This window comes from Plecotus auritus (genome assembly GCF_963455305.1).
Source record: "Plecotus auritus genome assembly, chromosome: 1".
Lineage (NCBI taxonomy): Eukaryota > Metazoa > Chordata > Mammalia > Chiroptera > Vespertilionidae > Plecotus > Plecotus auritus.
In genome coordinates this window covers 25,222,031-25,244,231 of record NC_137770.1, presented here as the reverse complement: position 1 = coordinate 25,244,231, position 22,201 = coordinate 25,222,031, and the positions used below count along the sequence as shown (strand labels likewise).

The 22,201-nt window shown below is 41.3% G+C and overlaps 1 protein-coding gene across 10 annotated transcripts in view; it reads left to right on the top strand.

The window, feature by feature from the left end:
- Positions 1-22,201, top strand: part of TTLL5 (tubulin tyrosine ligase like 5) — a 257,649-nt gene that overhangs the window by 177,244 nt on the left and 58,204 nt on the right. For 7 of the 10 annotated variants that reach the window (XM_080661710.1, XM_080661713.1, XM_080661711.1 and 4 more), the window contains 2 exons: positions 2,398-2,433; positions 3,228-3,423. In XM_080661710.1, the coding sequence (XP_080517836.1) occupies positions 2,398-2,433; positions 3,228-3,423 (232 nt within the window). The remainder of the gene's footprint in view (positions 1-2,397; positions 2,434-3,227; positions 3,424-22,201) is intronic. The other 3 variants (XM_080661709.1, XM_080661708.1, XM_080661705.1) reach the window with 1 other exon arrangement.

Sequence of the window (22,201 nt, the reverse complement as noted above, 5' to 3'; positions counted from 1 at the left end):
TAAAAAGGAAAAAAATTCAGGATAGTTAAAGAAGTTTCAGAGAATAACTGAAAAAAAGTATTAAGGAGGTGGAAGGACTGCTGAATGAGACTGTTCTAAAATATATGGGGAGCTTTTTAAAAAAATTGTGGTAAAATATGCATAACAAAATTTACCACTCTTTAAAAAATTAATTGAATTTATTGGGGTGACATTGATTAATAAAAGTATATAGGTTTCAGGTGTACATTCTATAATACATCATCTGTATATGGTATTGTGTGTTCACCACCCCAAGTCAGGTTATCCCCCCTTTACCCTTTTCTACTTCCCCCATCCCCTTTCCTTCTGGCAGTCACCATACTGCTGTCTGTATCATGAGTTTTTGTATTTGTTTGCTGAATCCCTTCACCTTTTTCACCGGTCCCCCACCTCTCCTCCCCTCTGACAGCTGTCAGTCTGTCCTCTGTATCGATGAGTCTGTTTCTAGTTTGTTAGTTTATTTTGTTCATTAGATTCCACATATAAGTGAAATTATATGGTACTTAACTTTCTCCAACTGGCTTATTTCACTAAGCATAATACTCTCCAGGTCCATCCATGCTAATCTTTATTATTTTCTTTCTTCTACTCATTTTAGGCTTTGTTTGTTGTTCTTTTAAGTTCCTTTAAGTGTAAAGTTAGATTGTTTGAGATTTTTTCTTGTTTCTTGAGATAGGCTTGTAATGCTCTGAATTTCCAGCCTAAGACTGTTTTCGCTATGTCCCATAGACTTGAGGTTGTTGTGTTCTCATTTTCAGTTTTTCCAAGCTGTCTTTTGATTTCTTCCTTGATCTCATTGTTACCCTATTCATTGTTTAGTAACCTGTTATTTAGCCTCCGTGTGTGTGTGTTTTTCGATTTTTTTTTCTTATAATTGATTTCTAGTTTCATATCATTATGGTCAGAGATGTCTGAAGCTGGCCACTGGGTGTATTTATTCTGAGGCCTCTTGGAAGGGACTCTGGTGCAGGCCAGTGTCAGACGCTGCTTGTGACTGGTTCTTGGCAACCTGTTTGGAGCTACAAAGCAATACAGTTTCTGCCTGCCTCTGCATGGCCTGGGTGCATGCAGAACAAGATTTTGTGTGTTGAACCTTTAAGAGAGTGCCTGTGTCTCTAGCAGACTACCATCTCTTCCTAGCAGACAGAATCCCTGCTGATTTTCACAGCCAGGTGTTACGTGGGTGCCTGTTCCCGGCTCTAGTGCTCTGGGCTGATGCCCATGCTTCTCAGGGGGTAACCTTTGCAGCTGAGATATTCCTTTGAAATCTCATTTGCCACCCAGGGGAGCAGGGCCAGCCCTTTTCATGTCTCCGCCCTTCCTACCAGACTTAAAGCGGCTTCTTCTGTAAATCCTTGGTTATAAGACTTCTCTTCAGCTAGTCTTCAGTTGGTTATTCAGGTTGTTTGCTTTATATTTTAGTTGTAATTCCAGTTTGGTTCTGGGAGGAGGTGAGTGTGACATCCACCTATTCCACTGCCATCTTGGATCTTCTAAAATTTACCATTTTAAGTGTACAGTTCAGTGGCATATAATACATTCACAGGGTTGTGTAACCATGACCACCATCTATCTCTAGAACTTTCTCATCACCCCAAACTAAAACCCAGTATCCATTAAACAATAAGTCCTCATTCCCCTGTCTCTCCAGCCACAGACAACCACCATTCTACTTTCTATCTCTCAATTTTATTATTTTAAGTACCTCATATAAGTGAAATCCCTTACGTAACTGATTTATTTCACTTAGCATGTCTTCAGAGTTCATCCTTGTTGTAGCATGTGTCAGAAATTCCTTCCCTTTTAAGGCTGGATAATATTCCATTGTGTGTATATCTCACATTTTGTGTATCCATTCATCTGCTAATGGGCAGCTGGGTTGTTTTCACTTTTTGGCTATTGTGAATAATGCTGCTATGTACAAGTATCTGAGTCCCTACTTTCAATTCTTTTGGATATTTGCCTGGGAATGGACTTGCTGAGTCATATGGAATTTTTGTTTTAAGCTTCTTGAGGAGCCACCAGAGTGCTTCCACAGCCGTCATACCATTTTACATTCCCACCAGCTATGCACAAGAGTTCCACTTTCTCCACATGCTTGCCAGCACTTTTTATTTTCCATTTGTTTTGTTTTGTTTTCAATAATAGCCATCCTCATGCGTGTTATGTGGTATAAATGGGGATTTTTACCTGGAAGAGATTAGAGATATGTAGGAACCTGTAGTTGTGAAGACTTTGACTCAGATGTACACAGACGAGGCACCAGAATCTAAATTTTAGAATTTGGACAAGGAAGATAGTGTGTAACAAATAGCATAGCATGGGTACTAAACAGTCCAAAAGGCCACAGGCCCTTTACCTTTCTCCTCTTTTCAGGCTACGTGTCAGCTTGGATGAGGAAGACGCTGTGAGGTAAGTTTAGAATAAGGACAAATACATCTTTTCACACCAGTTATTTCATCCTACGATGAGAATATAAGCCCATATATATGTGAACACCTGTTTAAAAGATTTAGATAGTTCACAATTGGATGGCTTAAAACACCAAGAATTCTGTATAATTCACCCCTATATTTTAAAGTTGATGTTAGAGAAGATGATTGTGCCTCCATTCCTACTTTAACCTACTATCCTGCATTCGAAACTCTCTGGGCTCCTCTTAGGGGACCTTGTGGCAGTCACAGGGAGGTGAAATTACTATTTTAATAAATTAACATTCAACAGATGTTTATTGAGCATTGGCCATGTGCCAAGCCTTATAAGAGCTACAAATAGCCCGGACAGCATGCTTCAGTGGTTGAGTGATGACCTATGAACCAGGAGGTCATGGTTCAATTTCCAGTCAGGGCACATGCCCGGGTTGCAGGCTTGATCTCCTGTGTGGGGCGTGCAGAAGACAGCTGATCAAAGATTCTCTCTCATCATTGATATTTCTATCTCTGGCGCTCTCTCTCTCTCTCCCTTCCTCTCTGAAATCAGTGAAAAAAATATTTTTTAAAAACAATGAATAGAAAGGAGAGCAGAGTAGACCCCGTCTTTTTGTTCATGGAGCTACATTTTAGTGGGTGATTCAGATCATTTATCACACAAATAGATTTGTAATTCAAACTGTGTTTAGCACTATAAAGGAAAAATAACTGAGATATTTCTCCCCTTAAGTTTGTTCACCCAACCACCCTAAGAAATCTGCTTTCTTTTCCCTTTAGGGGCCTCCAAACAGGTGGCTTTGCCTGGGAGGGAGAGGTAGAAAACAACGCATATAGCAAGGCTACCGGCGTAGTCCCCCAGCACAAGTATCACCCCACAGCTGGCAGTTACCAACTCCATTTTGCCCTGCAGCAACTTGAACAACAAAAACTTCAGTCCCGGCAGCTTCTGGACCAGAGTCGAGCCCGGCACCAGGTAATTCAAGACTTTTCCAAGTGCTAATATCTTCCTTCTATTGGTAAAAATAACAATAATAAGATCAATGGGAAGATGTAGGAGTACAGTTTACCAATACCACCATGGCTTGAACGGTTCCTGGGGAATCTGCTCTCAGGGAAGAAATGATCTGAAGCCATAGCCTTGGCTTTGCTATGAAGGATGCCGAACCAGTTTTGACATCCTTTCTTTCATTTGAACGCTTCTCCACAAAAGTCTCTAGTGTAGTAGTTACCCTTCCTATTATATGATCCTAGTTTAGTAAATTCCCAAAAGGGTCTAATTCTCAGGTACCTAGAAGCTAGCATTTTTATTAATCTTTTTCTAAGTGTACTCTGTCTTTGCCTTCATAGACTTTGTTAATCCTTCATGACCTATCAAGATTTTCAAGGAATAAATCACTTTGAAGTTCTTGTATGAAATGGTCATAACTTAAGTTGTTGGTCTTCTGGTTTGATAGTGTGTACTCAAAACAGTGTAAACAAAAATATAAAATGTACTCAAAATTCCTTGCTGTCATGGAGCTATGCTCTAGTGAAATATTGAGTTCCTATTCACTGTCTATAACATGACAGAAACTCTTTTTAAATATATGTGTGAGGGAGCTATCTGAGTATTTTACACTTGTATATCAGAATGGCCTCCATTACAGAGAAAGGATGACTTCACAGAAAAGTCAGGCCATAAAGAGTTAAAAGTTTCTTTATGATTCAGGATTATCATTAGACTCAGTTACCATGTTCCACGTATTCTATTGGGCTGAATCAGTATTGATTCTATGAGCTTCCCTGATATTTGGTTATGTAAAGAAATGTCTTCTATCAGCTTAATTTTTTGTCATTTGCTCTTTTTATAAAAATGTAGTGTTCATTAGTTTGTGCAAAATTAAAATTCACTCTATGGCTAAGGCAATGTTTACCAAAGTTTTTCTTCTAAATAAAACAATTGTCTTTGTGCTCTCTATCATTACTTATCTTTTCAACTACTATCCCAGTTCAAACATATTTTCTTATTTCAGTATCATTCACCACTTGATTATCTTTATCTGTTTTAGTGTACTCTGTATATTATTATTAGAGGCCCAGTGCACAAATTTGTGCACCAGTGGGGTCCCTGGGCCTGGCCTCTGGGATAGGGCCGAAACCAGCTCTCCAAGGGACCCCACCAGTGCATGATCAGGGCCGGGGAGGGACGTGGGAGGTTGGCTAGCTAGGGAGGCATCAGGGGAGGGCTCCAGGGCATGTCTGGCCCATCTTGCTTAGTCCCAATCAGCCGGACCCCAGCAGCAAGCTAACCTACCGGTTGGAGCGTCTGCCCCCTGGTGGTCAGTGCACGTCACAGTGAGCGGTTGAGCAGCCTTAGCATATCATTAGCATATTATGCTTTGATTGGTTGAACGGCTGACCAGAATACCAGACACTTAGCATATTAGGCTTTTGTTATATAGGATTAATTCATTATAATTGAGAAATTCTAAGTGCAGACATTTGTGAAGTAGTTCATTAGGTCGTTTTTCTAGAGAAATATCCACACTTTTCATTTGGAAAATATGTAATGTAGCATCTCATTTTGATCACTACACTGCCCTTTGTCTGGTAGAAATATTATTTTCTAGAAAGTCTAAGGAATAGAGAAGCCATTTAAGTCAGTTTGCATTTTCACAATTGCAGATATAAATGTGTGTCTTTGATATTTTCTAATGTTTAAATTTTTAAAAACTCCTTAAACTTCTAAAGCCCAACATCATTCAGAGTACTTGAGAATACCAACTGAATCGGATACTAGTTAGTGGAGGTGTCATACGTAGCCTTATTCCTCATATGTGAATATAATCTTATAATCCATGGCCTGACATATCTAGACAGTTGGTCTCTTGTAATTTTTAATGCTTCCATACCTTGAAATGGTGGGTGATTTTAAAAAAACAAGGTGGTGCTTGCAGGGCATTGAAGTTTTGAAGAAGGAGACAGTTTTGCTAATATTCACTTTTAGAAACTGCTTCATTTATAAGTCCTCATTCTTTTGATTAGCTTCCAGCAACTCACATTCCTTTGAAAATTCAGAGTATTACCATTCTTGCGTGGATTTTTTTTTTTTCACTGAGGATTATACTGGTTGAGTTTCACTGAACTATGAAGTATATGGAAAATACGTTTTTTTGAATCTGTCAGAATATCTATCTTAGGGAGGACTCAGAACTCCCAAGAAGGGAGTTAGCTCGTGCCTCCTGTAGAGGGAACAGAAGATCATTCATCACAGTTTTATATATGTTTATACCATCATTTTCTTTCTTCCCCCAGTTCTTCTAACCCATAGTTTTATTTAGATAAAAATGAGGAAGAGTAAAGTACTGGGGCTGTGAGGGAGCTAAAGAGACTAAATTCGATTAGCTTAAAGAGTTTATAACTAATAAAATAGCATATAAGATATTAAATGTTCTCACATTAAGGATATTTAGTAACTTAGGGCACTTTATTTCAGAGGACAAGAATCACTTCACAAAAGGAACAAAACCCTATGAGATTTTAAGCCTCTGTTTTCAGCTTACCTTATGAACGTGCTAGACTTGACTATTAGAATTACCACTAAATTGTTGATTGAAGCATGGCTTGCATTCTCAATATGCCCTGCATTTCTGTCCCTGGATTACGCTTTAGAATAGAGATGGTATCTCTGATGAACTTCTTATGCTTTGGGTTTATTTTACTTGAGAGTAGGTAGTCATTGAAATAACTAACAATTTGGTTTAAGAGCAGCGGATAGACTTGAAATCTGATTTGCCTATCATTCATTCACAAGATAGACCTGTTAATAGAACAGGACATTAAAGGATTCTTTATATTTGTTATATTATCCTATCTAATAAAAGGGTAATATGCAAATTGACTGTCACGCCAACACATAAGATAGCTGCCCCCATGTGGTCAAAGATGGCCACCCCCATGTGGACACAAGATGGCCAGCAAGGGAGGGCAGTTGTGAGCAGTCAGGCCAGCAGGGGAGGGAAGTTGGGAGGGACCAGGCCTGCAAGGGCAGCTGTTGGGGGCAATCAGGCCTGCAGGGGAGGGCAGTTAGGGGCAATCAGGCCAGCAGTGGAGCAGTTAGGCGTCGATCAGGCTGGCAGGAGAGTGGTTAGGTGGTGATCAGGCTGGCAGGCAGAAGCGGTTAGGGGCAATCAGGCAGGTGAGTGGTTGGGAGCCAGCAGTCCTGGATTGTGAGAGGGATATCTGACTGCCCATTTAAGTGGGATTGGGCCTAAACAGGCAGTCAGGCATCCCTCAAGGGGTCCCAGATTGGAAACGATGCAGGCTGGGCTGAGGGACACCCCCCGCCCCGTGCACAAATTTCGTGCACTAGGCCTCTAGTCCTATATAATAAAAGGCTAATATGCAAATCAACCGAACGGCGGAACAACCAGTCACTATGACGCACACTGATCACCAGGGGACAGGTGCTCAACACAGGAGCTGCCCCTTGGTGGTCAGTGCGCTCCCACAGGGGGAGCGCCATTCAGCCGCCAGAAGCTGGGCTCATAGCTGGCAAGCGCAGCAGCAGTGGCGGAGCCTCTCCCACCTCCGTGGCAGCACTAAGAATGTCCCAACTGCTGGCTTAAGCCCACTCCCCATGGGGACCAGGCCTAAGCCGTCAGTCAGACATCCCCTGAGGGCTCCCAGACTGCCAGAGGGTGAAGGCCAGGCTGAGGGACCCCCACCGAGTGCACGAATTTCCTGCACTGGGCCTCTAGTATTATATTTATTGTGTTATATTGTATTATATTATATTGTATTTATTACATTTATCATATATTATATTAGAGTGTATATCATGTTACCATATATTAATTATGTACATGGACTGTGCTTTTCATACTGATCTCCTAAAAAATGTTTTGGGAAGATCTTGCAGCATTACTTGCAGAGAAAGTTCTCCATCCTTTTCTGCAGATAGGTAGCCAGTTTACTGAAGGTATTCATTTCAAGAAGGCCCACTCTGATTCAGGATATGAGTTTGGAAATGGGCATCTCAAAACATTCATGTGGAGTTGGTTTTGATCTCCATATCTGTCGAGCACTTCACTCATAAATCTAGAAATGTTTGTTCACTGAATCTACTCCTACTAAAAACTGGTCCTATAACATGGGCGTGGGAGAGGAAAGTCACTCAGAGCCATTGGCAAAGGTTTCCAGGAACAGAGGTACAAAGACATTGGTGGGATTCAGTCCTTTTGATAGAGAATGTGATAAAATGGAAACTGTGAGCTTTTACACATTGATGGGTAAAACCAGCAGTTTTGGTGTTTGGGGTTTTTGTTTTGTTTTGTTTTTGTTTTTTCAAGACATTGTCCCAAATCAGAGCAGAGTTCAGCAAACTTATTCTGTAAATGGTCATATAGTAAGTATTTTAGGCCTTTCAGACTATAGATAGTATCTCTGTGGCAACTACTCAACTTTGTCATGGGACAATGAAAACAGCCATAAATAATATGTAAATGAATGATTGAGGCTGTTTTCCAATAAAACTTTATTTACAAAGCAGGCAGCAAGCTGGATTTGGCCTGCAAGCCCTAGTTTGTAGACCCCTGGTTTTGAGCCAGGGAACCCCTTGGAGGGCCTATTGTGTTTACCAGTTGCTTCCCCAACCCCATTTATGATTCAGTAGATTTGGGATGGGGCTCACTTATTTCTGTTTCGAAGTTTCCAGGTGATATTAAAGCTGCTTTTCTGGGTATCACACGTTGAGAAACATTGGACTAGAGGGAAAGAGATTACAAATGTTCCCCTTTGTTATTTCTTTTCTGTCCTTTGGAAGGGAGACTGAATATGTTAAATCTTAATGTTGCCCTTATAAAATTTTCAGCAATCATTTTTTATAGGAACTTTGTTTCTATCTTCTCACTCCAAACTTGAAAACCTCCTTGCTCACCCTTCTTATCAGGTACATTGTGCTCAGCAACCACGGCTCCCAGCATTCAAGTTTTTTAGTGGATAAGAGATAAGTAATGGGACACATTCTTCCCTCTGTGTTTTAATAATCATACAACACTTAATAAGCATTTACTGAGGTCCAGTCACTATTCCGGGTGCTTCACATATATTAATTCATTTAAAATGAGTGTCGGGATGGTTGGGGAAATGGCAGGATCTTGATAGTCTAGGGATGGGAAATGACTGTTACGTGCTGATGTGTCCCTGTGTGTGTCTCCTCTCTATAGTTTCCCTCTGTTTCTCACTTCCTTCTCAGACTGGCTTCCTGCCCCTGAAGGAAAAGGTTAAAAACTTTTCTTTCAGCTGAGTCGTGGGACTTTCTTCAGCAACGGTTGACTTGGTGACATCAGCATGAGTAGCCCTCCATGCTGGGGTCTGTGAGGAGGGCTTCGCAGGCTGTGAGGCCCGACTGACCTGACTCTAATTGCCGACATTGAGCTGATGTTATTCTTGGCCCAGGACAGAGCGATTACTCAGTAGTTTCTGTTAAAGTGATCCTTTGTTAAACTTCTGCTCCCAGCCCCCTCTCCTTCCCTCCCACTCTCTTCTCGGCCTCATCCAGACTGAAAAAAAAAAAAAAAAAAGCCCCAAAACAGAAAAATTAAGGACATTTTGATGGCCAAGGCAGAACTGCTGAAATTTCTTTTAACGACAGAGTTGGAGAGGGGGATTTTAATTTTTTACTGGTTCCCAAAGCCCTTCAATTTTTAGTCGACTTACTTTTCAACATAGTGAAATAACTCAAGGCAGGAGAAAACTGTGCATCCTAAATTCTTCTCATCTTTCCACTCCATCTGTTCTTTACCTTCCCCCTTCCCACCATCCCAATTTTTTCAGATTAACAGGGGGGCAGACAGCTCAGTGTTCTCATCAAGGGGTCTTTCCATGTGCTAGTAACATCTTGAGGGCCATATGTAATGAGCTTTTTGCTAATGGTGTGTGTGTGTGTGTGTGTGTGTGTGTGTGTGTGTGTGTAGCACACACACACGCACATGCATGCACAACCTCACAGGTGTGGAAAGGATTCCCATATAAACCCAGCCAAGTCTTGTTATTCTGCTCCTAAAAGTTCATTGCATGTGTCTAGAAAAATTCTGCCCCCCTGGTGGAATGAATACTGTGTCTCCAAGTCTTCAGCTGCTGTGTGTTTGTGTTGTGGGGGAGGGGAAAGAGAGAAATTCAGCAGGCACCGGCTTTTCCAGGCAGCCAGCAATAACACGCTAGCTCCTCAGCATGGCACAAAGAGAGCAAGCAAACAGACTCGCTGCGCAGGGGAGTCTGCGTGTTTCTAACAGCACTTGTGAGGGGGTGCGCTGGGGGTATGTACGCAAGGGAGAGAACTGAGGCCTGTGTGCTTACATTCCTGGGGCAGGTTGACTTAAATGTCATAACCTACTGCTGCTTTGTTCTTTTGGTTTGGTTTGGGTTTTTTGTTCTGTTTTGGTTTTCCTTCTGACCTTTATCAGGAACTCTTATAACACCTAGTTTCTAGATGATGATGATGATGATGATAATGATGAATTTTCCTAGAACCATTTGATTTAGTAGATTTTGTCAAATCAAACTTTTCTTTGTCTTACCTCATACAAACACATAGAAAATATGTGAAATAATACATGTAAAACTACATCCAGTTGTTTGAAATAGGCACGCTGAACAAGCTTTGGAGTCAGATAATCCTCAGTTTAAATCTTATCCCTGTCCAGCCTGTGACCTGGGACAGGTTATTCAAACATCCTTAAACCTCAGTTTGCTTATCTCTAATATGGAGATGATAATATACTTGTGAGTTATCATGAGGATTATAATCCTCGGGACACTACGATGTATGAAGCACTGAACCAGAAGTTATATTTGTATTGAATCCTCACAACTGCCCTCTTTTTAAAAAATATATTTTTTTATTGAGTTCAGAGAGGGAAGGGGAGAGAGATAGAAACATCAATGATGAAAGAGAATCATTGATCGGCTGCCTCCTGCACACCCCACACTAGGGATTGACAGAAACTTGGGCATGTGCCCTGACCAGGCATTGAATCCGTGACCTCCTTGTTCATAGGTCGACATTCAACTACTGAGCCATGCTGGCCAGGCACAACTGCCCTCTTATTAGCCCCTTTTATAGATGAAAAAACAGAACATCATTTAAGTAACTTTATTAGGGTCACATAAGTAACAAATGGAAGAGCTGGGATTTGAACCCAGGTGTGTCAGCCTCCAACATCCAAGCTCTTGGCTATTGTGCTATATGCCACCTCCCTGACACTCTATTAAGGCGTTCAATAAATAGTAGCCATATGTATTATTATATAAATTTTAAGCTTCAGTTCATACACTCAACAAGTACTTATTGACATCTATAAAACTGTATTTGAAAAGTTGTTGTCAGGTACCCTAACTATGTACTGTCTCAAAAGAAAAGGTTTACTTAAACATCGGTAAACTCAGGCCTAGACATTATTCCGGTTAACACCGATTCTTCAAGAAATGTCTTAAGAAGGTGTTTCTGGGCTTACAACTCTTAGAAATGCCCTTACTGTACCCTCCCTTGTGCTTGTAGTATTCAGTAATAGGATCCGGGACTACTGGAACTTTGGAGATTCTGAGCACTTATGTGGATTGTTAATAATAACAGGAATTATCTCTCTAATGATCACTTTGGCCTTTTTAAATTTTATATTAAATTTATTTGGGTTACATGGGTTAATAAAATTATATAGATTTCAAGTGTACAATTCTATAACACGTCATCTGTATAACACATTGTTTGGCCTTTCAATCCTGTTATTTTTACTGGTCATACTATTTTTATTTCTGTGATAGGTGTTTTTGAGAAGACTACCAAGAAATATGGCAGGTGCCTGTGAATGTGAATATCACAGATGACACCTTTGCATGATTCATGTTCTGTTTGCTTGTTCAGTACCATATAAATCTAATTTTTAATGCATTATTATAATGCAGACCTCAGTTCATTATGCTGATTCATTACTAATAGTAATAGAAGTCCCCTGGTTTTTATCAGGTTGTTTTCTGAGCTGCTCCTAGAGTAGTGTCCCCCTGGAAGCTTAGCGGGAGGCAGGTGAGGGCAGGGAAATGGGCATATAGTGGGAGTCTCCTAAGTGCTAGATGTAGTATCTTCGTGCCACTGGTGAGGAAACTGGTGCGCACGGAGTTGGAGTAACTGATGCAAGGTTGCACAGCTAGCTGATCGCAGAGAGAATAGTCAGCCCAGGCTACCGTACCTTGGTAGAGTGTTCATTTGCTTCTTGTTTTACACATTTATCATCAGTCACATAGGCATTCCAATTTTATCGCTGCTGCTGCTATACACTCATATACACAAATATAAAAGAAAGAATCAGCTTGATGAAGCAAAATGCAGAACTCTACATGGTTGTGGGTATATTAAAAGAATTGTTCACCTATCAGCTGCTTGGGATTGATGTTGTTTGTTGCATATTCTTAAAATGTGGCTTTACTACAGCTGCCTGGTGAGAAGTGCGTTTCCTCCCTCACCCTGTGACCTGTGGTTTATTCCTGTTTGTCTGTGGGCATATGAGGGACTCACTGCTGTAGCTCTGTGAGGTGAGGGAAGACCTCATCTTTAAACATAAAAAAGCCCATCCATCTGAGATGGATGCAGGCACGGGAAAAGTTTAATAAACATGACAGCAAGTCTGTGCAAGATACACTGTAGATCAACCATGCGAGATTCTGAGTCAAATAAAACAAATTATGCATTTGAAGACAGAAACAAGTTTGATCTTTATAAACTCTGAATTTAAAGTTGTAAGGGAACCTAGAGATTGCCTTGTCTAATTAGCTCATTTTACTAATCCGGAGATGTAAGACACAAACCTTTTATTAGGGGAACAAGGGTCCTGATATACAAATAATTCCCTAAAGCTGCTAGCAGGTAAAGGGTTTATCTAAAGAGATCATTGAAAATGAGGCTACAAATTCTCTGTTTTTTTCACCAATTGAACTCTCAATCTGGGGCCATCACTGATCTTTTGACGTTACTTTTATATACATAAATACATACATACATCCTTTAACTTTTTAAGTAAGTAAGATGGCCCGGCCAGTGCGGCTCATTGGTTGAATGTCGACCCATGAACCAGGAGGTCACCATTTGATTCCCAGTTGTCACATGCCTGGACTGCAGGCTCAATCCCCAGTAGGGGGCATGCAGGAGGCCAGCTGATCAATGATTCTATCTCATCATTGATGTTCTATCTCTTTCTCTGAAATAAATAAAAAACATATTTTAAAAAATTAAATAAGTAACGATTTGCTTACAAACTTTTTTTAATAAATCTTTATTGTTCAGATTATTACAATTGTACCTCTTTTTCCCCCCCATAGCTTCCCTCCACCCGGTTACCACCCCACCCTCTGCCCTTACCACCCCCCCACTGTCCTCATCCATAGGTGTATGATTTTTGTCCAGTTTGTCCAGTCTCTTCCCGCACCCCCCACACCCTTTCCCCCTGAGAATTGTCAGTCCACTCCCTTTCTATGCCCGATTCTTTTATATTCACCAGTTTATTCTGTTCATCACATTTTTTATTCACTTGATTTTTAGATTCACTTGTTGATAGATATGTATTTGTTGTTCATAATTTTTATCTTTACCTTTTTCTTCTTCTTCCTCTTCTTAAAGAATACCTTTCAGCATTTCATATTAATACTGGTTTGGCGGTGATGAACTCGTTTAGCTTTTTCTTATCTGTGAAGCTCTTTATCTGCCCTTCAATTCTGAATAATAGCTTTGCTGGGTAGAGTAATCTTGGTTGTAGGTTCTTGCTACTCATCACTTTGAATATTTCTTGCCACTCCCGTCTGTCCTACATAGTTTCTATTGAGAAATCTGCTGACAGTCGTATGGGTGCTCCCTTGTAGGTAACTAACTGTTTTTCTCTTGCTGCATTCACGATTCTCTTTGTCTTTTGCTCTTGGCATTTTAATTATGCTGTGTCTTGGTGTGATCCTCTTTGGATTCCTTTTGTTTGGGGTTCTCTGTGCTTCCTGGACTTGTAAGTCTATTTCTTTCACCAGGTGGGGGAAGTTTTCGGTCATTATTTCTTCAAATAGGTTTTCAGTATCTTGCTCTCTCTCTTCTTCTGGCACCCCCATAATTCAGGTGTTGGTATGTTTGAAGTTGTCCCAGAGGCTCCTTACACTATCTTCATATTTTTGGATTCTTTTTTCTTTTTGCTTTTCTGGTTGGGTGTTTTTTGCTTCTTTGTGTTTCATATCTTTGACTTGATTCTTGATTCTTGTGATCCTCTAGTCTCTGTTGGATCTCTGTATATTATTTTTTATTTCAGTCAGTGTATGCTTAATTTCTAGTTGCTCCTTTTTCATATCCTCGAGGGTCTCACTAAATTTATCGGCCTTTTCTAGAAAATTCTTGAAAACCTTATAACCGTGGTTTTGAACTCTATATCCAGTCGTTTGCTTTCCTCCATTTCTTTCATTTGTGATCTTTTTCTTTGTCTCTGCATTTTCACTGCTTCCCTGAGTTGATAGAGTGGCTTTGTGTGCTAGGTGTCCTATAGGGCCCAGTGGCTCAGCCTCCCCAATTACCTGAGGTGGACACACTTGGTGCACCCCTTTGTGGGCTGTGTGCACAGTCTTGTTGTAGTTAAGCCTTGATTGTTGTTGGTATCACTGGGAGGAATTGACCAATAGACCAATTGGCTGTGAGGATCAGCTGTGTCTACGATGGGAGAACTTCTGTCCTGGAGACACCCTTATGAGACAAGACTTGGGGCTTTGGTGCTCACTGAGCCTGCCCCCTGAGTGTGTCCCTTATGGATCTGAGGAGTTGTAATCTGGATGGTCCCACTCTGATCCCTGGGTACACTGGCTCTTGGATCTCCAAGGAGGTGCTAATTTAGCCTCTGCCTGAGGCCACCCAGCAGGAGCTACGGAGAGATCTACAGATTCCTCTTCTTTGTTTGGGTTTTGGAGGTGCCCAGATGAGGCCCAGCTGTGAAGCAATGCAAGCTGCTATGGAGCCTTGGGCCTTCTTTTGGATGTTCTGGGTCTCACTGACTCAGTTGCAGTTTGTTAGGTAAGTTTAGAATTCAAAGGACCAGGCCATTCATATGCAAAAGCCTCTGCATTCAGCTTGGATGGGGCAGAGTCTCAGGGCAGAGCAAACAGCAATGGCTTGGTGGAGCGGGATCTCAGGGCAGAACAAACAGCAATGGCTTCCTGTCAGCCCTGCCCTAAGAGGCCCCTGGGTCTCAGTGTCCCTTGGTAATCGCTGCAAGCACCTCTGAGAGAAAGCCACCCTCGAGTTCCACCCGATGCCAGACAGTCCAGTTTCTCCCCGTATGAGTCTGGGTCCCCAGAGTCTCGCCCAGAACTGGAGTTCAGAGCAGTCAGGAGCTTTTGTTTCCCTCCCGATTGAGAAAGCCAGCCACGTCCTCAGTTGCCAGCCCTCTCCGCGTGCGCGCCTCCGTACCTCTGCACTTCCGTAGCTCCTGTGAGTCTCAGTGTGCTTTTCTCTTTCTTTCTAGTTGTAGAATTTCCACTCAGCCAGCCTTCCTGTGGTTCTGTATGATGTCCGTTTTGTCTTTTAGTTGTAGTTTTGAAATTGTTGTGCAAGGCAGCAGTTCAGCTGTTTACCTATGCCGCCATCTTGGTTTCTCCCTGCTTACAAACTTTTTTAACCTTTTCTTTGAGTAAAGAAAGTGAAATTCTGTTTTCTACATGTATCTGATGAAAATTGGACATATTGCTAGGTTTGCTTTAGATTTGCTTTGGAAGAAGGATTTTATTTCAGTGGATTTAATGTAAAACGAAGTCAGCATAGCATAAATAAGGAAGGCCGTGTAGTGCAGTGGGGCTCTGAAGTCAGACTCCTAAAGGGGTGTCTTAGTAACTGATTGTGAGCAAATTGTGGAACCTTTTGTGCCATGGCTCCTTACTTGGTTTGTGTGTGGAGATGATGATGGGATCCACCTCAAATGCTGGGGAGGATGAAATGATAACATGTAAAGCGCTCAGAGCCGTGCTGACCCATCCATCGTAAAAGCTAATAAAGTTTCATTGATCTTATTGTTATGTATTACTTTTTGTTTCATTGTAACAAATACACAGCATAGATTTACCCTCTTAATTTTTTAAAAATATATATTTTTTTATTTCAGAGAGGAAGGAAGAGGGGAGAGAGATAGATGAGAGATAATTATTGATTGGCTGCCTCATGCACGCCCCCTACTGGGGATCAAGTCCCAGGCATGTGCCCTTGATAGGAATCGAACCCAGGACCCATCAGTCCACAGGCCAGAGCTCTATCCACTGAGCCAAACCAGCCACGGCTACCCTCTCAATTTTTAAGTGTACAGTATTGTTAGCTATATGTACATTATTTTACAACAGGTCACTATAATGATATAATCTGGGATGACTGAAACTCTATACTCATGAAAAACTTCTCATATCCCTCTCCCCTCAACCTCTGGTGACCACCATTCCACTTTGTGTTTCTATGAGTCTGACTACTTTAGATACCTCATATAAGTGGAATCATGCAGTATTTGTGATTGGTTTATTTCATTTAGCACAATGTCCTGAAGGTTTATCCATCTTGTTGCATGTGACAGGATTTCTTTTTTTTTTTTTAAGGCTGAATAATATTCTGTTGTAGGTAGAGACATTTTTCATCCATTCATCTGTCAGTGGGCATTGAGATTGCTTCTACAGCTTAGCTGTTGTTTAAAGCTTCAGTGAACGTGTGCAAATATCTCTTCTATTATGTGTTACTTGTAACCTTAAATGTACATGGCATTATCATTCAACCCCCTGTGCCAGAAGTAAAAATTAGTCAATATTAAAGAAGATGTTTTAGAAGTTCAAGGCTCCTAAAGTATTAGTTACCTTTTTACTACTATTTAGTTATTTAGACAATCAAAAGATATATGCAGTTTAATTTGTTCACAATTGCTAGAGAGAGATGTGAGAACAGGAACATCTTCCCGTACAACGAAAAGGTTATGGGTTCGATTCCCTGTCAGAGCACATACCTAGGTTGCGGCTTTGGTCCCTGGTTGGGGCACGTACAGGAAGCAACCGACTACTGTTGGTATCTTCAGTTTGGGCAGATGAAGGGGTCTGAGGCTCATGAGTATATTTGAATATCTGTTTTTAATGATCTGCATTGCTGTGCAGATGTTAGCACCTACACTTGATTTAGGGACTGTCTGAAGCACAGTGGCTTTCTTTGGCTGCTTAATCAGTTTCTCCTAAATTGTTCTGTCCAGGTGACCACCCATGTGTACATTCTTGAGTAGATCATTTGAGCTAGTAAAGAGCCTTCTTTCCTAGTTGCTAAAGGGGCTTCTTGATTTTAGAAATGGAAGGATGTGCCAGAGGACGTTCAACATCTTGACAGCTCAAAGTCCTGCCTCCGGTACTTGTGCCTCTGTCTTCCTCTGTTTGAACAGGAGTGTTTTGAGGGGTTCTGCCCCAGCCCTCTCAGGGACACAGCACCGCCCAGCGCCCTGAAGCAGGACCAGAAGTTGACTCCAGTCTTATCCCAGCTGACAAACATTGTGAATGGAAGACAGCCAAGAACTCCATACACTGGGAGACAAAGGCCTTTTGGAAGCTTGCTTTTGCCAAAAGAGAAACAGCTACCCTCGCCCTCACCCTCACCCTCACCCTCACCCTCACCTCGGCCCTGAGCTTTTACAGTGTCGTATGGATGTACAAAGGACCTAATGTGTTCTTTGAACAGCTCTGGGCCGGGTTGTAGGAAGGTGAGTGATTAGTGTCTTACATGCTCAGAAAGATACACATCCCAGGACTGGAGCTGCCAGGCAGAAGTGGCTTTGTATTCTGTGTAATGGGAACTTTATCCCAAATTGGGCTGAAGTCTCATGTGGAGAGAATAAGACCTAGACATGTTTGCTATTCTGAAATCAGAGTAAAAAGGGCACAGAGACATTAACCCATTCAAGTAGAGATTACCATTTGCCTGCCCTATCCCCCTTCATTTTCAAAAAGTTAGAGTTATTTTACTACAAAGAACCATCCAGCTCAGATTCATCACCAAGAAGCCTTAGTAAAGACTAAAAGGAGTGTTTTCTGAAGGAATTTGAAAAAAAAAAAAACCTCCCAGAATTTAATCTCTAAATAGTATTATCTTTCTAGTAAGAGAGCCCAGATCTTGCTTCCCCATGACCTTCCAAGTTGCAGCCTGCGTTCTGTCTATCAGAAATTCCTCCTTCCCACCCACGAGTCCCCTTCTGTTGTGGGAGAAGGAGGGCCTTTCCAGTCTTTAGCCTGGGGCCACGCCAACCCTCAAACTGCGGTTTTCTCTGAGTCTCCTTGCTGAAGCATGGCTGTTTCCCACACCCAATAAAGAAGCAAAAGTCTTGTATATGTTGACCAGGCCTTGAGTGGAGGCCAGTGCTTACACAGCCCTCACATTCCCAGGACATTGACTGATGACAGTGCAGCCCCCATCCCTGGGTTGTCAACCCACAAGCACAGAGTGCTAATATTGTATACCCGAACCTCACATTGCTTAGAAATTATACAGAGGGAACTTTATACAATTTTTCTGTCCATTTATGAATGACTCTCAGGGCAAAACAGTTCACGTGATCTGTCATTGGTAGAGTTCTAGGATTGGGGCTAATATAGGCTGTGGGGCCTGGGGAGACGGATTGCTGCTGCTAGCCTAAATACATCCATTTATATGTTTGCTTTTAACATTGCCTGGATATTTTCCTGGGTTTCTTACCAGATTTGGTTGATTTAATCTCATCCCATTTAGCCTTGGCTTTGGTAAAACACCTGGGGACCTGTCTACATTACGGACTTCTTGGAATTTGGTGTGTTATAGAGTTGTATATCAGAGTATGCTCACCAAACAATCAGAACCTAGAAGCTTTTGATTTGAAAAGAGTGTCTGCTTTTCTGAGCTGCAGTACATACATGTTGTATTGAGGCTTAAACAAGCTTGACTCTAGTAGATTCGGAATTATTTCTCAACTCAGTTAGGATTCCATTTGGCTGCAGTGTAATAGAACCCTTTCCCCCCCCCCTCCCCCAATGGCTTAAACAAATTAGAGATGCATTTTATTCCCATATAATCTGAAGTCTAGAGATAGGCTTGCCCAAATTCCATGGTGCTTGTGTCAGGAGCCCATGTTCCTTCTGTCTTTATCTTTCTCTGCAATCCTTAGCAGGTAACTTCCCTGATGCCTGCCCACCTCTGGCTAGATATCACGCTGGGTAAGAAGAATAGTAAAGGGCAAAATGTGTGTACCAACCCAGTCTACCTCCCTTAAAGGCCTTTCCCCAAAACTGCACCTGGAAACTGTTTACATTTCAGAACTGTTTTTTCTAGGTACAGGAGGAATTAGGGAACATAATTTTTAGCTGAACACACATTACCCAAATAAAATCAGGGCAGTGGTATTAGAAAGAAAGGAAGAAGTGATACCCAGGTAAGAGGCAGTAAGTTCACCTAACTTATTTATGTTGTTGTTTCTATAAAGACAGATCTTATTACTACAGGACTTCAGTGTCTGAGGTCCTGCCACAAAGTTCGCATCCGGGAAAGTAAATTTACTTTTGTTTGGGATCTGCAGAAGGGCTTACTTACATGTTGGGCTGGGGGTGACTTGAATACAAATAACACACTAGGCTCTATTCAGAGTCCAGAGAATGGCCCTATTACAAGATTACATTTCTATGTAAACACATACTTTCCTATTCTCTTATACAGGAATTTATTGTTGCTAAAAGAAATGAATAATTGTTATAATGTAAGGGTTGTGTTGTTGTTTCATTTATGGAGTAAATGTTTCTTAAACACCTTCTATGCACAAGTCATTCCAGGCACCATGGGTGAAACAAAAACTAATCAGATAGAAATCCAGCCTTTTCCAATGTGTATTGTCCAGACGGAGAAAAAATACATACATAAGTGGCTGCAGTACAAGGTAGAATGTGCTAAATGTGATAAGACATACAAATAAATTTTTATAAGCTTCAGAAGAGGAGAAGAGGATTCCTGCCAAAGAGAAATGAGCAAATGCCATCTAGGGAACCTAAGCATATGTTTTCGTTTTCACTAGTTTGCTTCACAGCTAGTGAGCATCATCGTGAGACTAGAAAGATACATAACCAGCTGCCACTCACAAGCATTCAGCTGGAGGCAGACTGCATGTCATTCTGCCCTTCGTGGACAGTTCAGGTTCGAGAAGGAACGGAACATTTGTTGAGTGTCTGCTGTGTGTATCTGATGCTTTAATTTTATTTCAAGAACTCTTTATTGAATGCTTGGGCTAGATTTGCTTATGTAATCTTTACTTAATCCCCAGCAATCCAACAAAGTAATTCTAATTGCTTATGAGGAGGGTGAAGCTTGGGAGAGGTTAAGTAACTGGAAAAGGTCACCGGTTGATAAGTGACAGAGCCTCCATTTGAGCCTCGGCAGCATGTGCGTGCAAAGCCATGCTCTTTCCCCTTTGCCTGGGACTCTGCCTCTCGCAATGACCTAACCTGGTTTTGCAGCCATAAATGTGGAACAGACAGTTCCTTCTTCAGCCTCATGTAATGGCCAGTCCTCTACCAGCCGGGCGAAACTTGGGCTTTATTTGAACACTTCTACTTGTACTCAGAGTTAATTTGTTACCTGCTTAAATATTACTAGAACTCGACTTCCTTTTGACATTTTTTGTAATTTACTTTTTAATAAATAACTACATATAGATGGTACAAAATTCAAAAAGATAAATACGATATATAGTAAAAAATTAGTTTCTCTCCCGCATTGACCCCCTAGTTAACCAGTTCTCCATGGAGGTTTCCAGTTTTTTGGTAAATCTTTCAGAATTGTTCTGTGCAGATATTAACATTGTGTCTTTGTGTATATGTTGTTATATATGTACCTTTTTTTACACAAAGATGTTTACTATACTCATTATTTTGATCTTGTTCTTTTCATTTACTCTTTGTGTTTAGATGGCCCGGCAAGATTTTTTTTTGTTTGAATATTTTGTTCTATTTTTTTAAATAAATTTTTATTGTTGAAAGTATTACGTATGTCCCCTTTTTCCCCTCACTGACCTCTTCTAGCCTGCCCCTGCCCCAGGCCTTTACCACCCTATTGTCTGTGTCTGTGGGTTATGCATGTCCAGCAAGTTTTGGGGTTTTTTTGCATATCCAACAATATATTAAAAACAAACACCTCGATGAATTTGAAAATATGGTTGTCACCACAGTGAATAAGTGTTCTTCAGCCCTCATACTGAGTCAAGCCTCTGGCAAGGACTCTTCACATCTAAGCTCACTTATTGGAATGGAGTAGTGAAAACAGAAGCCTCGGGTGGCCCATTCCTGCCTCCCTTTCTTTCAGTGGAGCCTCTCCCTCAGATTTTCAGGCCCTTAGACATGGAAACCTGGTGGAGGGGAACGGGTTTGCTGTGGAGCCAGTGCCACGGGCCTGGCCTCTTGTTGCAACTCTGGTTCCTTGTCCTCCTTAGCAGTGGCAGGGCTCCTGGGCCCTTTGGGGACCTGCCGCACCCCACAGAGCTCCCTCTGGCTTCTGTGGACTCAGAACTTGCTTTGTTCCCCTTGTTTGGGTCAGAGGCAGTGGTGCGTGAACAGCACTTCAGTTTCCCCTTGGGTTTGCAGAGATGGAACATCTCGGATTGGTTCTTTGAAAATACAGCAGTCCTCTACCTCTGCAGTTGTTTTGTTCTTTGTCAGGCCATGCAAGAACCCTTGGTCCCCCTCATGTCTGGCTAGCCCAGGACCTTTGGACACATTTCCCTAAAGTGGTTCATTCCCAGGCATGAGTATAGAAGGGCTGGATAACATTTTACTAAAGCTACTCAGTTCATCCTTTTTATCTTAAAAAATAAAATTTATAAAGGACAAAAATAATGCTAGTGACGTCTATCTAGAAGGCAACGGTTTCCTAAGAACATCTAATCTCATTCCTTTGGACCTTGACACAGGAAATGACACTTTCCTTATGTTGCTTCATATGTGGTGTCTACGGATGGAATCAGTTGCCAGACATCGTTTAATACAAAGTCCTATGTATTTTATCCATTATAGTATTTCTCTGTTAATATTATTTCACATTTAAAGCTTTTATAATGCATGCATATTAAAAGCAGTGTTAATAGTATTGAAGAACCAGTAACAAAATTTGTGATACAAAACCATCTATTTCTAATGAGGTAAATAAGTTGTAAGAATTTTTAAAAGGTCTACTTGAGGAAGCATACATTCACATTCTAACTACCGATATGTGTTGTTGTTTGTAATGTTTAGATCATGATTTTTAGGTCTTCGTTTATTTGTAGGCTTACCCTCTGAGCAAAAATACGCTTGTGTTCATCTTGTATTCGAGTAGTTATTTTACTTTGAAAGTGCTTTCAGATGTACATCTTGTGACAATCTTTAGGCCAACAAGATGTTACTATGCCAGAATTCTACACATAACCCCCAAGGCCATTCATGGTCTGGCTCTTGGTGTCTGTCCCAGCCTCCTCTCTCCACTCTGTTTGCTCATTATGCCTCAGCCGTACTGACTTCTTCCCTTTCCTCAGATGTGCAAACCTTCTGGAGGGGTGCAGTGTCTGGGAGTGGGCTCAGGTTGAGTCAAGCTTCCAGTTCCTTTTGTTCTGTGCTATTCTTCTACTACTTGACATCCAGTAGGAGACATTTGTTAAATATTTGATGAATTTAACAATGAAGGAAACTAAGACAGAGACCAAATGCTT